This window comes from Carettochelys insculpta, chromosome 17 (assembly GCF_033958435.1).
Source record: "Carettochelys insculpta isolate YL-2023 chromosome 17, ASM3395843v1, whole genome shotgun sequence".
NCBI lineage: Eukaryota > Metazoa > Chordata > Testudines > Carettochelyidae > Carettochelys > Carettochelys insculpta.
In genome coordinates, this window is record NC_134153.1 from 18,670,493 (window position 1) to 18,695,074 (window position 24,582).

At 43.2% G+C, this 24,582-nt stretch overlaps 1 protein-coding gene across 2 annotated transcripts in view; it reads right to left on the reverse strand.

Annotated features, from left to right (window-relative positions):
- The window catches only part of PTPN1 (protein tyrosine phosphatase non-receptor type 1), a 91,202-nt gene extending 66,888 nt beyond the window's left edge, over positions 1–24,314 (reverse strand). The window contains exon 1 of one of the 2 annotated variants that reach the window (XM_075011595.1): positions 24,294–24,314. Coding sequence is in view for 1 of the 2 variants with exons in the window: in XM_075011594.1 (XP_074867695.1) it covers positions 23,029–23,184 (156 nt within the window). In the remaining variant the exon portion in view is untranslated. Of the gene's footprint in view, positions 1–23,028; positions 23,243–24,293 lie in introns of those variants that run through there. The other variant, XM_075011594.1, reaches the window with a different exon arrangement.
- Between the last annotated feature and the right edge of the window lie 268 nt (positions 24,315–24,582).

Here is a 24,582-nt window from a genome sequence, read left to right on the forward strand (position 1 = left end):
CTCTTCAAAGAGAGGCTGCTGAACTCTTTCATATTCAAATTTGACACATTAACGTGGTTTGAACTGAGACTGGAATTTTCTGGGTCACTACAGGGGCTTGTTTGCATACTTGGCTTAAACTAATTCTTGACTCTCCCCCTCCCGCTCCTCCTCCCCTCTACTCTCTGATTTGCTCACCTTGATAGTTTTTTTTTCTGATTTATCAACCTTGATTACTGTTTTTGGTTCTCTGTGCCTTAAATATTGAGTCTGTTCTGGTATGGCTATGGTCTGAAGAAGTAGGTCTGTCCCATGAAAGCGCACCTAATAAATTATTTTGTTAGTGTTTAAAGTGCTCCTTGACTGCTTTTTTGTTTTGATAGTATGTAGACTAACACGGCTTTCTCTCTGTTAAAATTTAAGATGTGTGCATTTGAAGCTGAATACTTGGACAGTTGTACACTGTTGTAAGAAAAGAAAAAAAAACAAAACACTGATCCAGTATATCAGATACATCACATTTCACGTAAACTCATTTGAGCAAATGATCTATAGAGGCACAAGCATTTGAGAGACTAAAGCTAGCTTCTCTGATATGCTTCTACTATATATTTTAAAAGAATCAGTTATTTGACCAATAACTCCTCTTGAACTGCAGGGTAAAGAAAAATGATTATTTTCTTTTTTAAATCTGACCTGACCAAAAAAAAAAAAAAAAAAAAAAAAAAAAAAAAAATCAATAAAATACTAGATTTCTCATTTAAAATTAACAATTACTATTAAATCGCATCACAAACATGCTATGTATATACTTAGTTTCATATAAGTCCATTAATGGCTCTAGTCTGTCCAACCTGACTACTCGCTCTTGCGTCTACGCTTTCAATTTCTGTTTCTCAGCAGATTAAAAATTAACACATGCAAAATCGGATAGGACGGCTTTTGTTCTGTTCTAATGTAGTGGTGGACCTTGACCAAGCATGGCAGGGGAGCTAGTGAAGATATTATCTTAGACAATATATGGAAAGAACTTAGGCAGGACATAAAGGAATAGTGGAGTGGAGTAGAATGGAATGGAAAAACGGAAGACATTCAGCACACACACAGCTTCCTGTATTCCTCCACGTTCTGCTACAGAAAAACACTCCTGGCTTCTGGGCATACGGGACAGCCTACCTGAGAAAATTTTGAAGAAATTCATTACCTGCGTAAAAAAGAAAAATGTGTCAAGTGTAAACAGCGCAAGATGATGATGCAGGGCTTAGCTGCAAGAATGAAACATCATTAGGAAAACAGGTTATTGGGAGAAAATGATGTGGGTATGGTTGAATAGATCCACTGGTTAGTAACTTAATTCACTCTGCAATGCATCATTTTCAAAGCTCTCCCTATGCCTTTTAGTAAAAGAGCAATTTGAAATTCAAGCTATTTCCTCTATTGGAAATGGCTAGCAAAACAAATTTAGATAAGCTAATCTTTATGGCTTGTTTAGTATCTATCGGTCCTCAAAATTTTGGGGAGTAAAGGCACTTCGAAGTAGCATAGGCACTTCGGCTACACACATGCTGGCACTTCAAAGTTTGACATTTCGAAGTTGCTGCTGTGGAGATTTAGCCTAATGAAGTGCTGCATACTCACCACAGCACTTCATGAGTAACCTCCCATCACCCTGATAAACACGTCCCCTTCGAAGTTGGGGGCAAGTGTAGACAAGCCTTAAAAGAAATCTAGGTGTCAGTTGCCACTGAGTATCATTTTCTTATTTTACATTACATAATACATGCTCCTTACATCATGGCAACAGACCATAATGATGATGTTATCGATCTACTCCCTATTTTATTTCAGCATAACAAAGCTTTCCAAAGGAAACCCCATTCTATAACTGTTTTTTCAAAAAACAGAAGTACCAGTGAGTTAAGTGGGGTTTATGCCAAAATTAAGTGCACTCTTAAGCAGTCAGCCTTATTTATTTTGGTAACTTGATTTAAATCAGTCCACCCTGCAGAAGGGTAAGAGGTAGGACCACAAAATTTGGCAGACAGCTTCCTCTTATCATAGAAAGCAACAAAGGTTTGGTTGTGCCAGGAAAACACAATGTGCCTAGAATGGGACTGCTTCTCCTAAAAACCAAACAAAGGAGGCAATCTCCAAATCAAGTACTGTCCTCAAAGCTGACATAACTGAGCTAATGTTAAAACAACTGAACCAAGATGAGCAAGAAAAGCAGGACGAACCTGCAGTAGAATTTGGAGTATTGTTCTGTTTTGACACAGCTCAAGGAATACTTAAGTTTTGAACACTAGAAGAAAAGGTTACTGGAAACCAAATTGACTAGCTTTTTTTTTTTTTTGGTTAAAACAAAGCGAATGATAAAGCGTATATAGGGAGGAAGAAAAAAATACACTTGATGGAATTCTCTTTCCCATAAAAATATTAAGCAGAAAAAAAAAATTAACAATCCCCCCTTTCTAAAGAATTCTGAAAGAAAAATAAACCTGATAACACTCTTTTGGAAAAAAATACCATCATTTAAATAAAGCAGGTATATTTTCCCTTTGTTTCATAAAAATGAATTAAGGACCTGAGCAATACCAGATAAATGTTACTTTAAATCTACTATATATTTTAGAGGACATCTGCCTGTTGGAGAACTACTTTTAAACTATAAGAGCCATGACCATCAAATTTGGTATGCAGCTCTCTCTTACCATAACAAACTGAGGTCAGGGTTTGGTTGTGCCTGGAAAGTAGGAAATATTCTGGGAAACTCTGGGATTTCAGACATGGAAAGGGAGGGGCACGGACAAGAGGGATTACATATTTCAGACTCACACCTGGGAGCAGTGAGCATAGGGACCAGCCATACTGCAGAGCAACTGCTGGGGGCAATCACAGCAGGAAAACAGTGACCACTTGGAGACAGGGCTCTCCACCTGGCTGGGAGAAGTAAGTTTCTCCTCTACAGGGGGTGCCCCCACACCAAAACCACTGCTGTGTCAGCTGCACTCCTCCATCATTCACACCAAATGCTGTGCTCTGAGTTCCCACCACCGTGTCCTTACTCCAGCACCTGCCAGCCCTGTCCTGAAGGGCCCCCCCACAAACACACCCAAGCCGCTGCCCTCACTTCTCCACCCCAACCCTCTACCTTCAGGCCCACAAGCCCTCTCCCCTTACTGCCACAAGCTCCACCCCCTGCCTTGTCCGCTCCAACTCTCCCAGGCCCCAGCTGTCAGACCTACATCACCCCATCACCTTACTGTCAGCCCTCCTACACTCCAACACTCACCTACTCCCTGTAATTATTCTAGAAAAAGGCAGAAAGACCGCAAATGTTGTCTATCAACAGGGTCTACACAATCTTTCAGTCATTTTCAGATTTTTATTAATACAGGTCGAACCTCTAATCCGGAAAGCTCTTGTCTGGCAACATCCATAATCCGGCATGATTTTAGTCAGCTGGATGACCACTTATGGGCATGGCCAAGTTTCCCGCAGTCCTATAAACTTTGTTTTCAGCCACTAGTCTCATGTCTAAGAGCCAGGTAACCAGTGGAAGTGTTGGTAATGCTGCTAGACAATATTAGCCTCTCATAGTCCTGAAAATTCTCTCGTATGACGCCAGTCAGGTCCCAAGGGTTCCAGATCAGAGAGATTCAACCTACGCAAACTTCTTCCCTTCATTTTCCAAAAAATACAATTACTTGCATAAAGCATATAAAACGTTTCCCTTTAGGGAAACGGAAAAGAAACCTTATTATACTTAAATACCTGAGCAATGCCAGGTCAATTTGCTAGTATAAAGTAATTTTTTAATTAGTTATACTAAAATTGTATGCATTTTGTATGAAGACTTGTCTTCTATTAAGTAACAGAAAGAAGTGTCTCCACTTGTGAAAATGGGTTTGCACTAACATGCATCAAGAAAGTATGTTTAGGGAACAATGATAGAATTTGAGGGAATTTTATCATGACTGAAAATTGAATATATATTTCATTTCGGTCTGAAATAAGCAATAGATTCTGAATACCTTGCTCCCATCTACAAAAAAAAAACAAAACAAAAAAACAAATGTCTGTAAAATGACACAAAACCAGCTACCTTGAAGTCCCATGAAAACAGGCCATATTCTTGCTGTATTAAATGTAGAACCAGAGGCATTATTTGTTTAAGTAATAATGAACAAATAGCAAACAAAGCATAGCAAGAATAAGGACAAGGCACTCCTATGGTGGTGATGGCACTACAACCCCTATTCATGTCATACATTGCAAGAAGTAGCATTAATTCAGTTTACTTAACCCAGGGTAAAATAGCCATGAAGACAAGGAAACTGAGCATTTAATTCTGGTTGGACTTGAACTGCTAACCCCAAGATCCCTTATAGCTGCGTTTCCCAAAAGTGTGGCACACATACCACGGGAGGCACATGAAAGGATTTCAAGGGGTACATGGCAGAAAATAAATTGCTAAAAATCAGGAGATAAGCACTATGATGACACTTAGAGATAGGGTATGCACATAAGGCCAAAGTCTCGAAAGGGGTATGCAAATGTTTTAAGTTTGGGAAACATCGCCTTATAGGCTCGGTCTCAAGTTACTAATCTGTGTTAAAAGTGGAGTTGTCTTCAATGTTATTTTAACCTGATTTAGCTAACCCAAGCTAAAACCACCTTTTTGGCAATGCAGACGTGCTCCAAGAGAAAACTGGGCCTTATTTGTGCTTCCTTCAGCTGAAGGATGGAAGAAGCCTGCACTCCAAGAATGATGCTGGTGCAAAATAGGTCATGTCATCAAGAACAGTCTTTCAGAAACATGCTAATAACTTTGGGCACTACTGCAATCCTCCAGTAAATTAAAAGACAAAAAACAAACCTAGATAACCCAAGTACAGATGGGACTTTAAAAGTCTTCTTCATGCCAGCAATTCAGATTTGAGAGTTGAAAGCAAGCAGGACAGATGGCTAAACAACCTCTCATTTCATGATTTATTAACATCAGGCACAAAGCAATTTACCAAGGAACACCACTTTGCAAAGCCAAATGACTAGCAAGAACTTGCATCTCTGTAGACAGGGAACTCTTTGGAAACATACAACTCCTATTACTTCCCTATACTCCAGACCACGCTACTACACCCATTCCACCACACCCAGCATCTTGACTAGTCTCTTGCTCATAAAATTCCACTTCCTGTCATTGCTGGCTTGTATCAACTCAAATTATAAAGCATGTTTAAGCAAGATTTCAAATCCCCTTAGCAATGCCAGTATTTAAAGAAATTCACTGAATAAAAGTACGCAGTACGTCCGCCTTCAGAAACATCTTAAGAATGCAAACAAAAATAAAAGAGTAAAAGCAAGACAAAAATGCTTAGACGTTAACTGAAAGACTAGTGGGCACGCAACAGTCTCTGTGGATAACCAATGAATAAGCTTGAAAATGGGAGCAGCAGCATATTTGCTAGAAGTGGGGACAGAAACACTTCATTTAAATGATAGTCAAAGACCATAGAATCAAAAGCAAAGAAATTTACATACATAATAATGGAAAATGCACACAGCAGGAAAAGAGCCCTCACAAGACAGGCAAGAGACCTTAAAATTCTGGAGTTCACACAGCAGTGGTATCAGGGAGACAAACAAGAATATTTGCAATTTGTTTTCTTGGATAGCTACCACTGGAAGCACCACTAGTGTAAATAGCACTATTAGTTTATTTACTGGTATAAAAGCCATCACAACAATGGTATGCAAGCCTCTATGAACAGCACAAATGATTCACATTTGCATAGTTCAGAACACAAGAGATGCAATAGAAAAGCCTAACAAACTTCCAGAATTAAACCAGACTCAGTAGGAAAGGAAGGGCATTTTTTTTGCCTCTGTACAGAGTGTAACATAATAGGCATGTGGTTCACAAATGATAATATATAACTTCAGTATAATGACCTTCCCACGTGCAAAGCAGTTAATCCTTTTGATTAAATAAACTCACACCACAAAAAAATTCCCTTTTGCTCTATGTCCTTCTTGACACACTTTCAAAATACAAATATAAAAATACTACAGGTTGAACCTCTTTAATCCAGCACACTCTCATCTGCCATCATCCAAAATCCACCATGATTTTAGTTAGCCGGACAATCACTTTTCATGGGGGCTGGCCAAGTTTCCTGCGGTCCAATGAGTTTGTTTACAGCCACCAGTGCCGGCTGTCATTGTTCTGTGCTGTTATTTACCTGTCAATTTGCCCTTAAATGTATTTTAAGAGCTCAACGAACAGCAGAAGTGTTGGTAATGCTGCTAGACAATACCGACCTCCTGTACTTCAGCAAATACTCTAACTTGGCACTAGTCAGGTTCTGAGGGCGCCAGGCTTGAAAGGTTCAACCTGCAGTCCACTCCTGTAGAAAAAACTTTTAGAATAAGCCTACATAACCAGTCATCTCAAGATATTTAAAATATTCATCACTGGAAGTATTTCCAGTCCTCCATATCTAGAGAACATGTGAAACTTGCAACATTCCCTTAAAGTTGATTATCTAGGGTTGTGTCAGACAAGGGATGAGGCAGCATGTTCAAAAGCTGAGATGGCCCTCACAAGTACCAAGGTACACCAGCTCTGGTGGTGTATTGATCTCATCTGTGGCAGTATTAGTTGCGACTCCAGACTGTGCCATCATTTCTGTGATGGGAAGAAGCATTAGGATGAACCCTTCCTTGCCCCAATCCCTGCAGCCATTGCTACCTCTGCCTTTCTTCTGGCTCAGTGTTCCACATCATAGGCACTAATTGAAAAGGCACATTCTCACTCTTACCCAATAGACACACTACATTTCTATGACTTCCCTTTTAGCATTGGAGTTCATGACTGCAGAATCTTCAACAGTTCTACTAATGCACATGACGACTAAGGGCAACCACTGTCATAGGCTAACTCTTTCCTTTATATTACTGGCTGGAAACCACCATCAATTATTCTGACAAGTGCTCTATTGACAATACTCGGTGACAAAGATGGGGACTCAGCAGTTGAGTAATACTGCCAGGGGACTTGAATCACAGCTTGTACATGTGATCTGCGGCAATGAAAAGGGCACAACTGCGGGATCACAGAAGATTTTTAACCTTTAGGTACTCACTAGGCTTCAAGTTTTGTTACTTATGAAACAGCATCAATTAGGACAGCCTCACTCTACGCTTACATGATGCTCCAAGAGAAGATCAATACTGCTGGTTGAACAAGCAGAGTTTTCAAATTCTTCACTACTGCTTACAAATCTCATGCTATCACCATCGCACTCTGACACATACAAGGAGTCCAACAGCTAAAACCTCTGATAAAGGGAAGTTTTCCTCCAAAACTGAAAAGATATATTGCGCTGTGGTTAAGTCAGCTGTATAAAGGGTGAGAACAAGGACGGTTTATGGAGACCTTCTAGACTAGTGTAGTAGTCCCAGAATTGCATTTATACTCGTCAGTTGAAATTTTTTTCCCCACTGTAAGGATCCTGTATTAATTGGAAGAAAGTGCATGTGCTTTTTATGTTTAAGGTGCAATTTCCTATCTGTACACTTCTAAGTCCTCTCCCCCAATCTCTTACTATCCCAGTCAAAGACCACAAGCTTATTTTTCCCTTCTCTGGTCTGCACTTTGTACACTCAGATACCTTAATGAAGTGGGTAAAATGCTACCAGTCAGAAAGGTAGCAACTGATATCGTTTCATGTTAACTTTACACAGGTATAATGACTGTACACTGTGCTGAGCAATGGAAAAATACAGGCTCCATGTAGTAGTGGAATTGAGATCATATGAACAAATACGGGTTATTTTTCTTGCCAGTAAAAGGAAGTAGAATCTATCTTTGTCAAAAGATTCATTTTAAAAATAGATCTTATCTAGTCTCCTTGTGATCACACTTAAAGGTTACACTGTTTATAAGACTGGAGCCTCTAGCTGTGGAATTACAAGATGACAAACAAGTAATTTTCACTGAAGTGTGTACATGAGAACATTACTCTGTATGTCAACCACTTACTCCTGTTCTACATAAAGAGCTTGAAAAACAGAGCAGTTTTTTAATGAATGCTTCAAGACATTATATTTGGAAAAATAAGCTCCTCAGTGGAAATGTGAAGTTCTAAGCTGGAAAGGCAAGAAAAAGCATCTGAAAGATAAAAATCAGCAGAGCTGTTCATTCTACCTAATCATCATCAACTGTGCTTTGAATCAAGTGAGTTCAACTACGCACCATATTTTACTGCATTTTGGTGGTGTCTACAATAGCACAAATCTTCGAAATGGCCATGCAAATGGCCATTTTGAAGATTACTAATGAGGTGCTGAAATGCATATTCAGCACCTTATTAGCATGCGGCCAGCCGTGGCTCTTCAATACTGTCGCTTTTCACTGCTGCACGGCTTGTCCAGACAGTGGTCCCTTTCGACAGGACTCTGGGAACTTCGAAATCCCCTTATTCCTATCAGCAGGATATCCCAGTGGCAGCAAAAAGTGGCAATTTTGAAGAGCTGTGGCCGGTGGCATGGTAATGAAGCACTGAATATGCATTTCAGCACCTCATCAGTCATCTTCGAAATGGCTGTTTGCATGGCCATTTCGAAGATTTGTGTAGTGTAGATGTGGCCTTTCAGTTTACCAGACATTTGACAGTTTTCTTTCTGCCCTGAGCTATATGGTGTAGCTCCACTAACAGTGGTGTTATATGGTGAAATGAAGGCCATAATTTACTTCCAGCTCATTTTAAAAACCGGTGATAGGATTCAAAAATTTCTTAAACACCATCTGAGGTGGGACCACAATCCTCACTGAGCATTTTGCCCTCTCGATGTGAAAGTGCCTTTCTGGTCCCATGGTTTGCATTTGCAGTGCATTCACCAGAACCCAAACAGCTGAGTCAGACCGTGGGACAGCAGTTGTATGCACAACAGGAACACAAAGATACCGTTATGGAAAGGAGATAGTTGCTGCACAGAGCACGATGCTTACTGTTTTCCTCAGAACTGTCTGTTGAAGGACAAATTGAAGTGGGGATAAAAAAAAAAACCAAAGAGCTACCTTCTTGCTCTCCTAGTAGGGTCATGCAGTATGCACCCATGAAGAGACAAGGATGATGCCAAAATGTTCTGGGAAGGAAGAATACAGCTCAGTAATAGGCCTTCATAACAAATACTGGCGTATTGTTAACAGTACTTACCCAGATAAAGCCACATTAACTACTTCTGAATGAAGTTAAGTTTTTATTAAATCCAGCACTTAATCCGTTTCTCCTTTCCATCCCCAAAATAAGTCTGCCCAGCTACACATGAGAACATACAAACTTTTTTCCGCTCAAGGGATTAACTCTTTAGAAACTATACAGATATATGCCTTAAACCAGTAACTTGAAAAGCCTACTCTTAAAAGCTTAAGCATTTAGCCACTGGCTAGCTTGGAAATGTACTCACATGAACTACCGTACGAGACAGAAAATTCAGGAGCAATGGTAATTTGTCATGGTACTATTTAGCGTTGAAATCCACCCATTTTTTCAGATACTAAAAAGAAATGTCAGCTCATCAGAGGTTCTACTGATAATTTCCACAAACGTGTGTCCTTTACCATCTCAACTCATCAGTAGAAGGGCAATAAAAACTCATGGGAATAATTTGGTCAACACTAGATATTTTAACACATCAGCTTGTATGAGGTGGAAAACAGAACTAACTTCCTCAAAATTAAAACAAAGACCTCATTTAAAGAGATCTTACAACATGATGTCCAACCAGGTCTTTCACAATCTTCTCCCATCCTCCTCCTCAACATGTTAAAAATCTGTCGTGCCTGTACAAAGAAGTGTCTTTGAAGTTAGCTGTCTTATTCTACAATTTTGATATCGATTAACCCTACTTCTCTGGCAGACCCTCAAAGTCGAATGCATCCAGTTCTACGATCCCATTTCTTAGCTCTAAGTTCATCTTACCAACATGGCTCTACTGTTTAGTTTTCTTCAAGTAGCTTCCATACTAGTGGGTTTTCTAAACGCCTGAGAACTTAGTGAGTTTGAGGACAACATATTAATCTATTTTTCTCTTACAACACAGACCAGTTAGTTGAACAAAGTACTGGGTGTCTGTCAGAATGCTTTCCGCACATTTGTCACATTAAAAATGATACCATTGTCATGAATATCAAACTCATTTCTGAAATGTTCTGGCAAAGATCTTTAGATGCCAAATCTTTCAAACATTCTAAGACTATCCTAACCCTCAAAATTTTTCACTCTCAGTACTTACATCTAAATTGCTAAGTGTTCCATTATTGTGCAGTATCCTTCATGACTGAATAAGGTAGCTATTTAATAGTTTCCCCTTGCTAACTGAATTGTATAAACTTTTATTTCTCTGCATTTTCAGCTGCTATATACTCCAAAGTTAAGTAGCAGAGTAGTTAAGTGGCAGACAAAATAGCGTTAGCTATGTCTGAGTAGATTTCGGCAGCACAGAGAGAAAGGAAAATTAAAATACGTTAAGAATAGACAAGTAAACATGGTAATGTCACTGAATTGAACATTAGCATAGCATAGAAATTTAAAATTATGCTTTATCAAAGTCAGATGTTCAGATCTGTAGGCAGAGCATGACATGAAATATCAGAGTAGCAGGTCAAGCAGAATTTTAAGTGTTTTGTGTTTAGTACATAAGTATTTTGCTGCTGTTCTGCCACAGTCCATGTGCAGTACCAGAGCACCTTTTGCAGTATTTAGATTTAAATTAACTTTTCATGTTCACATAGGTTAGTCACTTAAAACAAAACCATATTGTCGTAAAGGAACAACTGCTCACTTGGTTTTAATCCCAGAGAACACAAAGCAATTGCTATAATCTGAGATCTAAGTATTTCTTACCCAACACAAAACTATTACTGAGTTGCTGCAGAAATATATAATTGTGGCTATGACTGAAGCATAAAATTGAAGCAGATGAAGAAATGAAGATGTGTCTTTAATGTAAAATTACATAGATCTATTTTACTTTAAATTTTCCCTACACCTTGCTTCGAAGGACCAATAGTTTAAGAACCAAACGACTCATGGGGGGAGTAGAAAGGAGAGCAGGGAGCACTAAACAAAAAAATAAAAACACACCCCCACAACACTGAACAAATCTTGAATTTATGAACCTTACCATCTCACACTTAAGAAATGCATTCAAACTCACTACAGGTTGAGCTTCTCTCACTTTCGTCTGGCAATATCCATAACCCAGAATGATTTCAGATAACCAGACGACCACTTATCACGGGGGTGGCCAAGTTTCCAGCAGTCCCATAAAGTTTGCTTACAACCAGCAGTCCTGACTCTGTGTTTGGTGCTGTTTCGTTGTAATTTACCCCAAAATGTCTGCTAAGAGCCCAGTAAACAGTGGAAGTGCTGGTGACATGCTAGAAAACATTGACCTCCCATGGTTGAGCAAATCTCTTGCCCAGCACAAGTCAGGCCCCAAGGATGCTGAACGAGAGAGGTTCAACCTGTAGTATACAATTTACACATAAGTTCCATGATATGTTAACATGGAAAATTCTCATCTCCTTTGCTAGTCATTTCTAATATTCTAGTTTAATAAAGCTGTGATTTCTGAATCTAAAACAACAGTCTTTGTAAACATAAGGGCAAGCAGCTTCGTTGGTATACTGATCTATTTCCAGATAAGTGGTGTATTTTTTCTATTATCACTGACAATCACATGGACTTTCAAGATGCTGTTATGTTACAATAAGAGGTTTGAGAGAAGCTGCTGAACCTTAGCTTGTGTGTATGGAGAATATAGCTAAGTTTCATTATTTGATAAATAGTGAATCTGTGCATCCTGTCTACCAAAACACCACATGCAGGCATTCTGATACTGTATCATACTGCCTCCCCCAGTCTACCTGGCAAAGGCATGTCTACTGGCACTGGAAAGAAACAATGTCTGACAATGACTGGTCAACTTGTTTTCAATGCAAAACACTACAATCCAGTTCTAAATTGTTGTGAACACTTGATTTTTTTTTAAAGGTAAACATCAAAAACTGCAGATAAAATCATTTTAATGGATTAGATTTCTCACTATGCCATTTCTCTCAATTTTTATACTGCATTCATACCACAGCCTCAAAGTATGACAAAGACAGTTTTCCACGCTGTGATATTCATAGGGATCTCAGACAGGACACACAGTATTTCACTTCTCCCCACCCTTCGCCCTCCCCCTTCAGTCCTATGTATCTGACTTGTCTGCTTTTATTTCAATTTTTATGAAGTTATAGAACTGTCAGTGCAGTACTGCATATCTTCAGATCTGAAGAAGTGGGTCTGCCCCAGGAAAGTTCATCACCTAATAAATTATTTGGCTAATCTTTAAGGTGTTACATGACTGCTTGACAGTTTTGCCAGAGCAAGTTGAAGTGTGAATGCGGAAATATTCTGTCAGCAAAAAGCATTCAGGCACACTAACTTTTAGCAACAGATCTGTGTCAACAGATTTGTTTCTAAAAGCTGCGCAGTGTAGACAGCCCCATTGTCTACACTGTCAACTAAGCATCAAAATTTTTGTCGCTGTCAGGCGCTTAAACCCACCACTCTCAACAACAACAAAGCTTTCCCAAGACAATTGCTAATGTAAACAATCTTTTGTGGGCATGAGTGCTACCCCAGGGACAAAGCAAATGCTACTCTTGGGGGTGGAAGTTTTTGCTGGCAAAAGTACCAACCAACTGTGTTTACGCTGCCTGACTTTTAGCGACATGTAGTGTAGTCAAAACCTGAAAGATAAAAATGGCCTCTGTTCTGAGAAATGTAAACTCAATTATGAAGAAAAATAACGGTCATCAGAGAATATCCTTGTATGATGCAGAACTGCCACTACAGTAGCAGCTCAGCTTACAATAAAACTTTATTAGGGTTCATGATTACTATTTACAAGTATTTGATATGCCACTCACTAATAGTTTATGCCAACGGCATTGTCATCACCTTGCGAAAGTTCATGGTTTCTTGGCAAACTTTGGATTTCAATGGGAACAAAATTGTACCCTAACAGGAAGCACGATCAAGTTCCTACTGAGTAATTGTTTCTCTCCTTCCAACACTGCACTAATTAGGTCTCAAATATTTTTTGGTAATCAGAGGGTACTTTATAAACAGATTTCTCATTAGAGTATAATTCCATTTTACAAGAGGGAAAAAAAGATGTGTAGCTGTTAATTTCCTTGTCAAATGACACATATTTAGTGACAAAGCTGGTGACTAAGTTCAGGTCTCCCAACTTTCAACCCTGTGCCTTGAATACTGTGTGCAAATATCTCCCCATCTCCAAAGACATTCACTGGAATCAGAAAAGGTTCAGAAAAGAGGGAGGGGGAAAAAAAAAACAGTTAAGGATATGGAACACCTGTATGTGAAGTAGGGATGTTAACGTTTAACTGGGAAGCCTCACCCTAAACAGATGAGGCTTTCTGGTTACATTTAACTGGTAAGGGCTAAAGTAACACTATGTGGGTGGGGGTGCTCCAGCCTGGCCAGAGCAGCCCGCATCTGTGGCAGGGGGGGCAGCATGCCACCTCCCTGCCCCCACAACCTGCATTTAATCAACTAACCACTCAACCAGTTAACTCATTCAATGGGATTTTAAGTCCCTAGTATGAGGAGAAAGCAGTAAAACCAGGGGTTTTCACCTTGGAATTAGACGACTAAGGGGGGAGGTGAAATATGATAGTGGTCTATAAAATCAGGACTAGTGTGAAGAAAATAGGTAAGGAGGTGCTATTTACTCCTTCTTGAACACAAGGCTGAGGTAACAAATTAATGGGCAGCAGGTTAAAACAAAAGGAAGTATTTCTTCACACAACTCACAGTCATTCTGTGGAACCCTTTGTCAGAGGATGCTGTGAAGGCCAAGACTGTAACAGGATTCAAAAATTAACTAGATAAATTCATGAAAGATTGAGCAATAGTTATGAGCCAGAAGTGCAGGAATGGGGCCTCTAGCCTCCGTTTACCAGAAACTTTATATGAGCAACTGAGAATGGATCACTTGACAATTCATGTTCTATTCATCCTCCCTGGGGCACCTGACACTGGCCACTGTTGGAAGACAGAATACTGGGCTAGACAGAAGTTTGGTCTTACCCAATATGGCTGGTCTTATGAAACAGAAGTTCTCCAAGAGAATAGGCAAAATGATATTTCAGTCAGATTGTGGCAAGGAGGGGTCCTTCAAAATGCAAGGTAATTTTTGTAGGCCCCAATATGCACTAGTTGTGTCTAAGAAAATACTCAAATATTGGCAGATTTGCCTACTACAAAAGAAATGTTACTCCCACTGAAATAAAAACAGAGCAAAGGAAAAGAAAGACAAAAAAAAGCTTATGTCTTTCTTTTGCAGTTCACTTTTAAAGGGGCACCATCTGCTTGAAATCTAACAAACTATTCAACATGCAAGGCACCACATTTAAACAGAATATAGTTAACTAGTTTCAGATACTACATCTGCCCAGAATCCCTGTTACCTTTTATGGCTTTACAGTCACTTCCATGAGTAGTTCTTTACATTCTGCCTTTTCCCCTTTTGCTGTAAGAGATTGATTATAAAGGGGAGACTGAACTTGACTATACACAACTTGCTGATATAATTGGAGATACACATCTTCTAGAACTGGAAGGGAGCTCAGCAGGTTATCTAGTCCAGTCCCTCTACCCTCTTGGCAGGATCAAAGCACCATCCTTGATATCTATTTGCCCCAATCCCTAGATGGCCTCCCCAAGGACTGGGCTCACAACCCCGGGTTTAGCAGGGCAATGCTCAAACCACTGCACTAAGTGTTTTCCTTAACCCTTCAACAATAGGAATCCTGTGCATTACCTTAAACAATGGTAGATCAAAGGATTTTGGACAAATTACTTTAACTGATAGTATATCTTTTAAAATATGCTCGTTACACTTCAGTTAAGGATATAAAATCCCATTTAATTAATCAATCAGTTAAATGTTAGGTGAGAGCTGTAGCTCTGGCTGGGCAGGAGCAATGCCCCTGCCGTGGATTAGCGCACCCCTGAACACAGCATGCCAGGGCTGCTCCAGCCCAGTGCCAAGTTTTTAAAGCGCTCTTAGCACTTTACATGATGTAACTGACTGGGATTCTCAATTTCACTGTTTCTGACCCCATCCTATCTGTATTTCATCTTTTTCCATCCTCTTCGCCTTATTAGGACACAGAATCTTAAGTACAGATGGTTCCAGACTTACAAACATATCAACTTACCACTATTCATACTTACGACCAACCTCCAAGCGCACACCCATTAGCAATGTTCCCACTAACTTTTTTCCTCCATGTGTGCATTTCTTCCCCCAATCAACGTATGGAATAATTTTTGCTATGCATTGAGGCATGAGCAAACGTGCACCACCAGCAGAAACAACTCCTAGCTGTGAATGCTTTGTTAATCAGCTGGGCTGCTTTTGAATCTCTCTTAAGTGGCCACTCAACCACACTGCTTCCACAGAACACTGCCTGTTAGCTACTCCAGTTTGCTAGCTCTGCTGGTATCTCAGGAGTGGGCTTTGTAAAACCCTAGTCTTCTGGATTACGTCACCCCCAGCTAAGGGTTGACAGGTGCTAAAAGTCTTAGGGATTAAAGCCTCCTGAAGACGCTCTCAACATCGCCTAGCAGGCCGCTAAACCCTGTGCACACAGTCCCCGAAACAGACCACAGAGTATATTTCAGTCATGCAGCAGGCACGTCACAGATACACACACACACGACAGACAAAACTTACTTTACCATTCATTTACTGTTATGGCTGAATATCCCCTTTACACACCATGCTCCCTCCCCCAACAGCAAATAAGCTTTTCTTAGCTTTGGGCTTTTGCTCCTTGTTGGGATGTCTTGAGGGTGAATTCTCTTCATTCCCACCGATAATTTTGAAGATATTTGTGTACTGAGCACATCATTCACCCATACAGCACTTAATTTTGTAGACTGAAATATGAAACTGGCAAAGGTATGCAAAGCACATACTTAAATACTGTCTACACTTGTCACTAGCTCTTTCTGGAGCTTACTGTTTTGCATACAGAGGACTAATTTGTATGCACAGAGCAATGCACACTTGTGTCATTTTAACCAGTCTAGAATGGCCTCTCACTTTGTTCAAGTACTTTATAAGCAAGAGTTTTCTTTACTACACTGGCATAGGCTACAAGGAGATTGGGCCCTTTGTCTTTGGTGTCTTTCCAACCACCTCATGTGCTACAGTTTTTGGGGGAAACTGAGTTGGTTAAAGTATTGAGAGGGATTCTGGGTCAGGAAAAATTACGGAATTTACAAAGGTATGCTCTTTTTTGAGAAACCATTTTTGGTGGATCAAAGTAGCTCAATTAAGTACTCAATGCTCATCACCTAATAAATCATTTTGTTAGTCTTTCAAGTGCTACATGACTGCTGTTTTGTTTTGTTAGAATACAGACTAACACAGCTACCTCTATGTTACAATTCAATTCTAGGCTGATTCTCTCATTTTTTCTACAACAAGGTGTATGTTAGAAGTACTTAGTTTCAGCAAGGTTGTCTCCCTTTGCCTTTTCCTCTTTATATTTTTCCTTGCAATATTTACTTCTGTTCCTTCAAAATGGTTATGTTCTCTCAGCTGAGAGTAGTTCCCTCCTAGTTCAATAAAAAGGTGCCTGTTCTTAGTCATCACATAGTACCAATGACTAGAGATCTCCTGATCCTGCAGGAGAAGATACAAGATTCCCCACTTTGGGTGATATTAGCACACATGCTTTGGGTTTGACTGGTATCAAATGCCTATTCCCACCACCACCAAAGAGAGTAATGCAAGTTAGCCATTTCTGCCACTGTGTCCAGCTCCTTGTAACATTAATTATCCCTGCCCTGTGTTAAAGTCAGCCTGGTGAGGTACCTATATCCAAGAATATGAGCCAAGGAGTTTGTTAATTGTGTTAAGCAGAATTCATGGCAATATGAAGTGACATGGTCTAGATCAGGGGGTCAGCAAGCTTTCTGAGGTGAAGTACCAAAATTTGACCTTTTAGCCTCTGTGTACAGTCCAAGTGCCAGTGATACTTTTTAAAGTTGCTTCTAGTCCTACTTAAAACAGCTTTGTTAATAAATTAAAATGCAGAGCTTTACCGTTTAGTTGGTCATGGTTGGTAGAATTAGCTAGTCTTTTGTTTATTGACAGACAGCATGGTTTTGAGCAAGCTCCTGGCTGCATGGGGCAGGGCTGAGCTCCTGTCTCACGTGCCAATGGAAAAAAGTCATCTTGCATGCCATTCTTGGCACCCATGGCAGGGGTTGCTGTGCCTGGCCTACACCCTACTCCTGGTCATTTAGTAGTTAGCTTGATACCATCAATACCCTGGAAACTTCTGATAAACGTCTGTAAACTGGATGAAGAATATCGGGAAAAGTTTAACAGCACCTCTGCAGACTGGAAAAAAAGCTGCATACTTTATTTCACTCTAACATTCATCTTTGCATGAAGAATGCTATACATAGTTGCACTGACAAACTATTAGAGTTATCCCTCCTTAAGGCAGTCAAAGCATGGAAGTAGCAAAGTCAACACGTGAAAGATGTATATTCTTCCATACGAATTAGGTTAAAAAACCATGACTACTGTTAACATTTGGTCCCCCAGAAGCAATTTGGTTCCAAAAAGAGACTTTAGGTCAGGGAATTCCCAATCTATGGGTTACAACTCAAACATGGGTCACCATTAGATTTTCCAAGGGTCACCAGCTGGGCAGCTCTGAGCTGCATGTGGCTCTTCACAGAGCCATTTGCAGCTCCCACTGCTGCCACTGCTCACTCCTGTCTCCCAATCCCTGCCCTGCCAGGCTGAAGTGGAACTTAATTTAAATGAGTTCACAGCTGGCAGGGGGGATCTGGCTGTTAAAGCAATTAAACAGTCCCATTTCAGTGTGGCAGGGCAGGGAACTGCTCATGCTGCAGGTGGGGGAAGGGAATAGGAGGGCTGAGGGGAGTGATGTGGAGAAGGCAACGGTCAGGCAAAGGAGCAGGAAGGGGCAGCAGCAGCACTTGTGAAGTAGGTGGGGGAGGGGCATTTTGGGACTGTGAGGGATTTAAGCCTGGGGGTGGGGTGAATCAATATATAATGTTTTTTCCCCCAGGGAAGAACCTCCCCCACCTCACTTTTGAATTTCCTTGGGCCACAAAAGCCTTACTGAATTGCCAAAATGGGTCACCATCTCAAACAGGCCGGGAACCACTGCTTTAGGTTAAAGGCAACTGTATTAAATTGACGCGAAATATCCCTATTCTCTTCTGATTACATCGCTCAGCCTACAAGCATCGTATCAGTGTTGCAGGGGGAACTGAACCTCAGCCTTCACTTAAGCCTCTTCCTACACAAGACTATGCTACAGCAAATTACTGAATCACATTGGCCAAGGGAGATGGAATCTAAATATAAAGCTCAATGTTATGGCATACTGAAACTTTTTAAACTTACCGTTTGAACGCCCCTTGGTAACAGTAAAACAGGAAGTAATGACAAGCTGCAGCTGGTGAAACCCCACATGACACTGCCTTCTCAGCGCAAGAGCCATTGCCCATGATTACATTCCAGGATATTTCCTTAAGAAAGGAGGAGAGCTGCTGAAGAACTATTTCCTCCTCCTAATGGGGTCTGCAGTCCTGTCCCCACTAACTGATAGCCAATGGTGCCAAAGGCAGACAACACAGCCAGAAGAATCAGAGACAGCCAGCCTTCATCCGTATCAGAGTAGAGAGGAAGCTAACAAACCTATGATGGTCTCAGAAGCACACAAACACTGGGGATGTAAAATTGTATTTAACTGGTTAACTGATTAAACCTAGGATACTGGCTACTGCTACAGTGAACTAGACACATTATTCTGAAAAAGAAAATAAATACATTTTCAAAAACTGGAATAAAATTCCAGAAGTAAACTACATCTTAGGATGACGCATGATGATTTCCAGCCTAAGTGCCACATTTAAGGCATTCTACCAGCTGGCGGAGGTCTCCATCAGGCAGATAGGTCAAATTAACAGAAAGTGACTTTAGACTTCAGAAAGCTCTTCTGAATTCTTTTATTCTCTGAAAATTCTGGGGTTTTTTTATTTAAAAAAATTTGAATGCAATAATTTGAGTTTTTATTGCTCAAGACAACTAGCCATACTCATCTGGCCAAATAGCCACATGTGGCAAGTAGCTAGTCTATCAGACACCACAGGATTAAACACTAGGTTTAACCGGTTAACCAATTAAAGGGGAGGACGATTGGGAAGACTGCTCAAGCCCAGGCTGGAGTGACCTCCCCAGACCCCATCCCACCACCTATGGCATGCCACGGACCCCATCTGCTCCAGCCCAGCTGAAGTTTCCCTGCCCATGGCATGGCCACATTCCAGCTGGGCCAGAGCAGCCCTGGCCCCTGGCACTGCCATGGGCAGGGGCACACACCAGCTGAGGCAGAGCACCCGTCTGTAGTAGGAAGGCCCCTCCCCACTCCTAGCTGCTGCAATGAGGACTGCTCTGGCTGGGATGGAGTGTCCTTGCCCTCATTGGGCCTTATGGGGCTAGAGCTACCTCCTGCCCGCAGTGGATGGGAAGCTGCTCCAGCCCCTACCAGTTAACTGTAACTGGTAAGCCTCATCCATTCAGCATTTTAACATCCTTAAAAAACACCATCACCAAGTACTTCTTCAGCTATCCAGCAAGGACCCATGCCTAGCCTGATTTTGTGGTGTCCGTCAGATACAAACTCAGTTACACTTCTACCTCATGTACCTTTAATTGCCTGTTTTCAAAACAAGGCAAGAGCAGCACAAATATAAAACAGGGAGGAGTGTTCCACTCCACTTCTCTCCTCTACTTAGCTCACTATCTGACCTTCCTCTTTCTGTTCCCACCAATATGCAACTATACAAAATCCCCATAGGTAACTTGTGATAGCATTTGGGAACTGCACTGTCCCCCTGTGCCCCCTCCAAAATTTTAACTGCTAAATGGGTGTTCCCTCCAGGTCACCCTCCCAACAACCCCTCCCCATACGCACCAGTAACCTATGAGATCCCTATTACTAAACGATTTACCACACAGGTGTCAGTAATTTCCATGGAAAGAGGTTAAGGCTGCTACAGTACAGGGAAGGTCGCAGATGGAACTCGAGACACTGACCAGAGTGCTACAGCTAGCGCTGTCACATGTACGTAAGCTCCCAGTGACTGAAGACCGTGGACCACATGCCTTGCTGGAGTGTTGGTGAAACGTGATGTCCTCACAGCTGTCAACCCTGGAGAGCGACCACTATCTACCCTTCACAATAGACAATTGACATTTGTTGTACAAGCATCCTCATGCTGCCCAGCCAACGTGCCTCCACTCTGACCTGACACTTCAATTCCATTACACTGTTGAGAGTGCAGCAAAAAGCACCAGTTAGTGTTCTTCAGTGACACATGCACAGCGCCTGGAACATGACCCACCACTAACTCAGTTCACAAAATCCAAATGAGAGCAAGTTAGAAAGCTATGAACACCCAAAGCATCTTTTTCAAGTCTGCTTCCACAGCATAAAATCAAGCAACTACTTGCAAATAACTGTGGCTGTCATCCAATAGGGCACATAGGATTATTCTGAAATAACTTCAGCTTGATGACATAAGTTAAAAGTGGTGCAGCAGCCAAAACTCAGTTTATTTCTGCTATCTGCAACACATCAAATGTTTCAAGAACAGATTAGAAAAAAAAAAATAGTATCACAGATTCACAGGACTTCCAAATGTTGTCAAGCTACCAACTATTAGAACACTGCAGGAAGCAAAATATTCAGACAAGTAGGGGATCTTCCCAGAAGTGAACCCAGCACTGACTGTTCTTAAACACTTCATCTCTCAAGATGTTCCATTAAAGATTGTTCTACACTCTGCATCCTGTGGATAGGAAAAACTCTATTATGTCACATCTGTAAGATTCTGTGCCAAGAGATGTTCAGAAAAAATGGGCAAAAAAGCCCAACTGGTCATACTCATCCATTCTGTAGATCACAGTAACCTAGCAGTATATGAAGTAAATTGATGTCAAAACACGCACTGCAAGAGATCAGCTTAAAAAAAAGACAAATTAGAAGCTTTGGAAGAGATAAAAACCCAGCCCCAGACAACATTGCCTCTGTAGAGCAAGACAGCCAGCTGCATTAACAGCAAAAATACTTTCACTTTACTTCATTGAGACCAGGTGACACTATTAACAGTACCAGAGGGGTAGCCGTGTTAGTCTGCATCTGCCAAAACAACAAGAACATGCATGTCTGACAAAAATGGTGTGTGCTCATGAAAGCTTGTGCTCAAAAATAAAAATCCGTTAGTCTGTAAGGTGCTACAGAACTTCATTACTAGGGGTTTAAGTTTACCAACGTAGCTTTCAGCGTTCCCTAGCCTCTCTCACATCCTGTTTGTTTTGGGGATTAATTGTTTAAGTAACTTCTTAAAAATAAAAGCAATGTAAATTATGACTGCACAGTTAAACTACTGTACTACCAGTGAAATAATAAGTATATCCTTCTTTAAAAAGGCAGAGGATGCTACTATGAAATTGAAATATTTCAGGGTAAGTAAAATAGCAAAACAATTTAAAGATATATTTCATATAAATTTAATAATTCATAAATAACCTTTACCCTTGGGACACCACACAGTCATCCGCAAGTCTATATCTAACATCTTACAGCTTTAGTATTATTAAAATGATTTTTAAAAAGCCACATACATACAAACACCTCCCACAGCTCCCATGGAAAAGTGGGCTTGGGTGTGAGTATCTCACTTCATACTCCCACAGGGTTTATGAAGTGGTGAAAAGGCACGGTGAGGGGAGATACAAGGATAGCTGAGAAAAACTGTGCCACTTACTCTTTGCCCAATGCACCCTAAAATTTGGGGGCTGGGGAAGAGGGATTATAAGCAATATTAGTCCTCTACTTTGTGCACAAGTGGTGAAAAAAATGTATCTATTACTAAGCGTACCCTCCAGTGCCCTGTGTAAGGGGAGTGATACATGAATGAAAGAAGGCAGAAATACTCACCTCAGGGTTTTGTCCAGACGACTGGCAGGGTTGTGGGGCGGGGGCTGGGGGGTAGGCACACTATTCACCAAGAACCTTGCAATAGGGTGTGTGCTTTTGGGGGAAGGAGGAGGTCAAGTTATCAAGTTACCAAGCAATGGAAAAGGCTGGGCAAGGCTGAGGGAGAACACTGATGGGGAAAGGGCAGAAGCACAAATCCAGGAATTACACGAGGTCTAGTTTTGTGAAAGATCAACTGAAAGAAGAAGGAAGGCCCTTCCTTTCCCTAGGCCCTCTACAACGGGCTGGCTTTTAGAGAGGAACACATGGAGGAAGATTACAGCGCTCACCTTAGACGCCCATGACATGGGAGAGAAACTCCCGACCCGGGCCGGCTGGAGGAGCAGAGCAAACCTCACCTCCGCTGCCCTCAAACACCAGCCGGGGCGCGGAGCCTTCCCGCTATAAGCCCCTGAGGGAGAAGCGGGAGCAGGGGACCTGCCTATGGGGAGGAGGGAGCGGAGGTTCGCACAGTGCCCTGAGCAGGAGGTAGTGGAGGAAATACAAGCGCTGAAAGGCGGAGCTCCCCCTCCAGGGCCCTGAGCAAGAAGCTCTGCAGGGAACAGAGCACTCGTCCCAGCCGGGGCCTAGACGGAGGCGGAGGCTGGGGCGGACAAGGCCCCGATGGGGCGTGTAGGGGGCAGCGGGGGCAGAGCTTCCCACCAGCCACGGCCCGGCCGCGGGGTGCGAGAGGATCGAGGAAGAGCTCCCCCTACCAGGCAGAGCCCGGACAGGGAGGTTCGGGGGGCACGGAGGCGGACACAGCTCCCCACAGCCAGTGCCCAGCGGAGATGGGACGTCAGGCAGAGAGGCGGACAAGGCTCCCCCCGCGCGATGCAGCCCGCCCGGCCCCTCACCTGGTAGATGAGGGCCCAGCTGGCGGCCTGGTCGAGGCGGCGGAACTCCTTCTCGATCTCCATAGCGGGCACCCCCCGGGCCTGGTCCCCCGCCGCCTCCGCGCCCAGCTCCTCCGGCTCCAGCTGCTCGCGGGGCCACCGCTGCCCGCTCTGCATGTCACCCCCTCCCCGGCCACAGGAACTACGCCGCGGACCGGCCACGCCGCTTCCGGGCCCGCCCCCACAGGCGAGGAGGGGGCAGGTCGGGGGCGGAGCCGTGAGCGGCCTCCTCCTCCTCCCCCCGGGCTGACGGACTGTGGAGCTGCGCTCCCTGGGTGCATGGTGGGGGGAGGGGGACTGTACCAACCCCCCCGCCCCCCGCAAGGCTTGAGGTCAGTCAGGGGAATCATGTGCCCACCCAGGCCTCGGGGCTGATGGATGGGCGGGGCTGCATCTGTCCCCCCGCCTGCAGACAGACGGACCCGTTCGGGAACAGCCGGTGTTGGCTTTTTCTACAGAAAAAGGCGGTGGAACTCAAGCCCCAAACTGCCCCCCCGGCCCGAGACCCAACCCCGCCCCGGCTGCTGAATCCCCTCCCCGGTGCAGCGCCCTGATCGCCCCCGTGGGGGGCCCTAACCACCTCGAGCTGCCCCCCTCAGTGGCTTAACCGCCCCTCGGGGAGGCTCCAAACACCCCCTAGTGGCTTAGCCACCCCGAGGGGGCCCAAGCTGCCCCCCTCCAGCAGCTTAACTGCCTCCCCATGCAGGGCTCAACTACCCCCCGGCGGGGCCCAAGCTGCCCCGTGCTGGACCTTAGCTCCCTCCTGGCAGCTTCACCCCCCCCCCCCAGCGGCTTAAATGCCCTCCGCCAGCGGAGCCTGAGCCACCCTGTGCAGGGCCCAACCACCCCCTGGTGTGGCCTCAACTGCCCTGCGTGAGGCCCACGGCCCCCATACAAGGCCCCAGCTGCTCCCCAGCAGGGCCTAAATCACCCCGTGCAGGAAGTGAGCTTTCCCGCCCGGTGGTTTAACCACCTCCCTGGGTGGTACCTGAGTCAGCCTCTTCTCCCTGCAGCAGCTTAGCTGCCCCCCACCCGCACAGGGCCCAAACTGTGCCCCCCCAACCCCGTGCTCAGGGCTTGAGTCGGCTGCCCCAGCAGGGCTGAGTTAGCCCTCTCACCCCTGTGTGGGGCCCAGATCGCCCCCCTTCTCTTGGCTTGCCCCAGGCCCCCTCTTCCCCCTGCCGCAGGCCCCCACCAGCTCCCCCTTGCCCCAGCCCCACGTGTACCTGAGCGAGGCCAGGGCTGCTGGTGGTGCCCCAGCTAGGCAGCATGGAGTGGCCGGCAAGAGGCTGTCAGGCAGGGAGGGGAGGCGGGCTCCTTAAAGAGACACATGCGGCTCAGAACTGCCCAGCCGCCTTTAAAAAATGTCAGTGGTGGGAAAAAAACGGTGGCAGAACCCTGTTCCTCAGTGTTCCACCAGAAAAAAAGCGCTGGTAACATCCTTAATTTAGTTATGTGTAATTATGCCTGGGCAGATGGGTAAGGTGATGCTGTATGTTCCTCCAATCTGTTCCT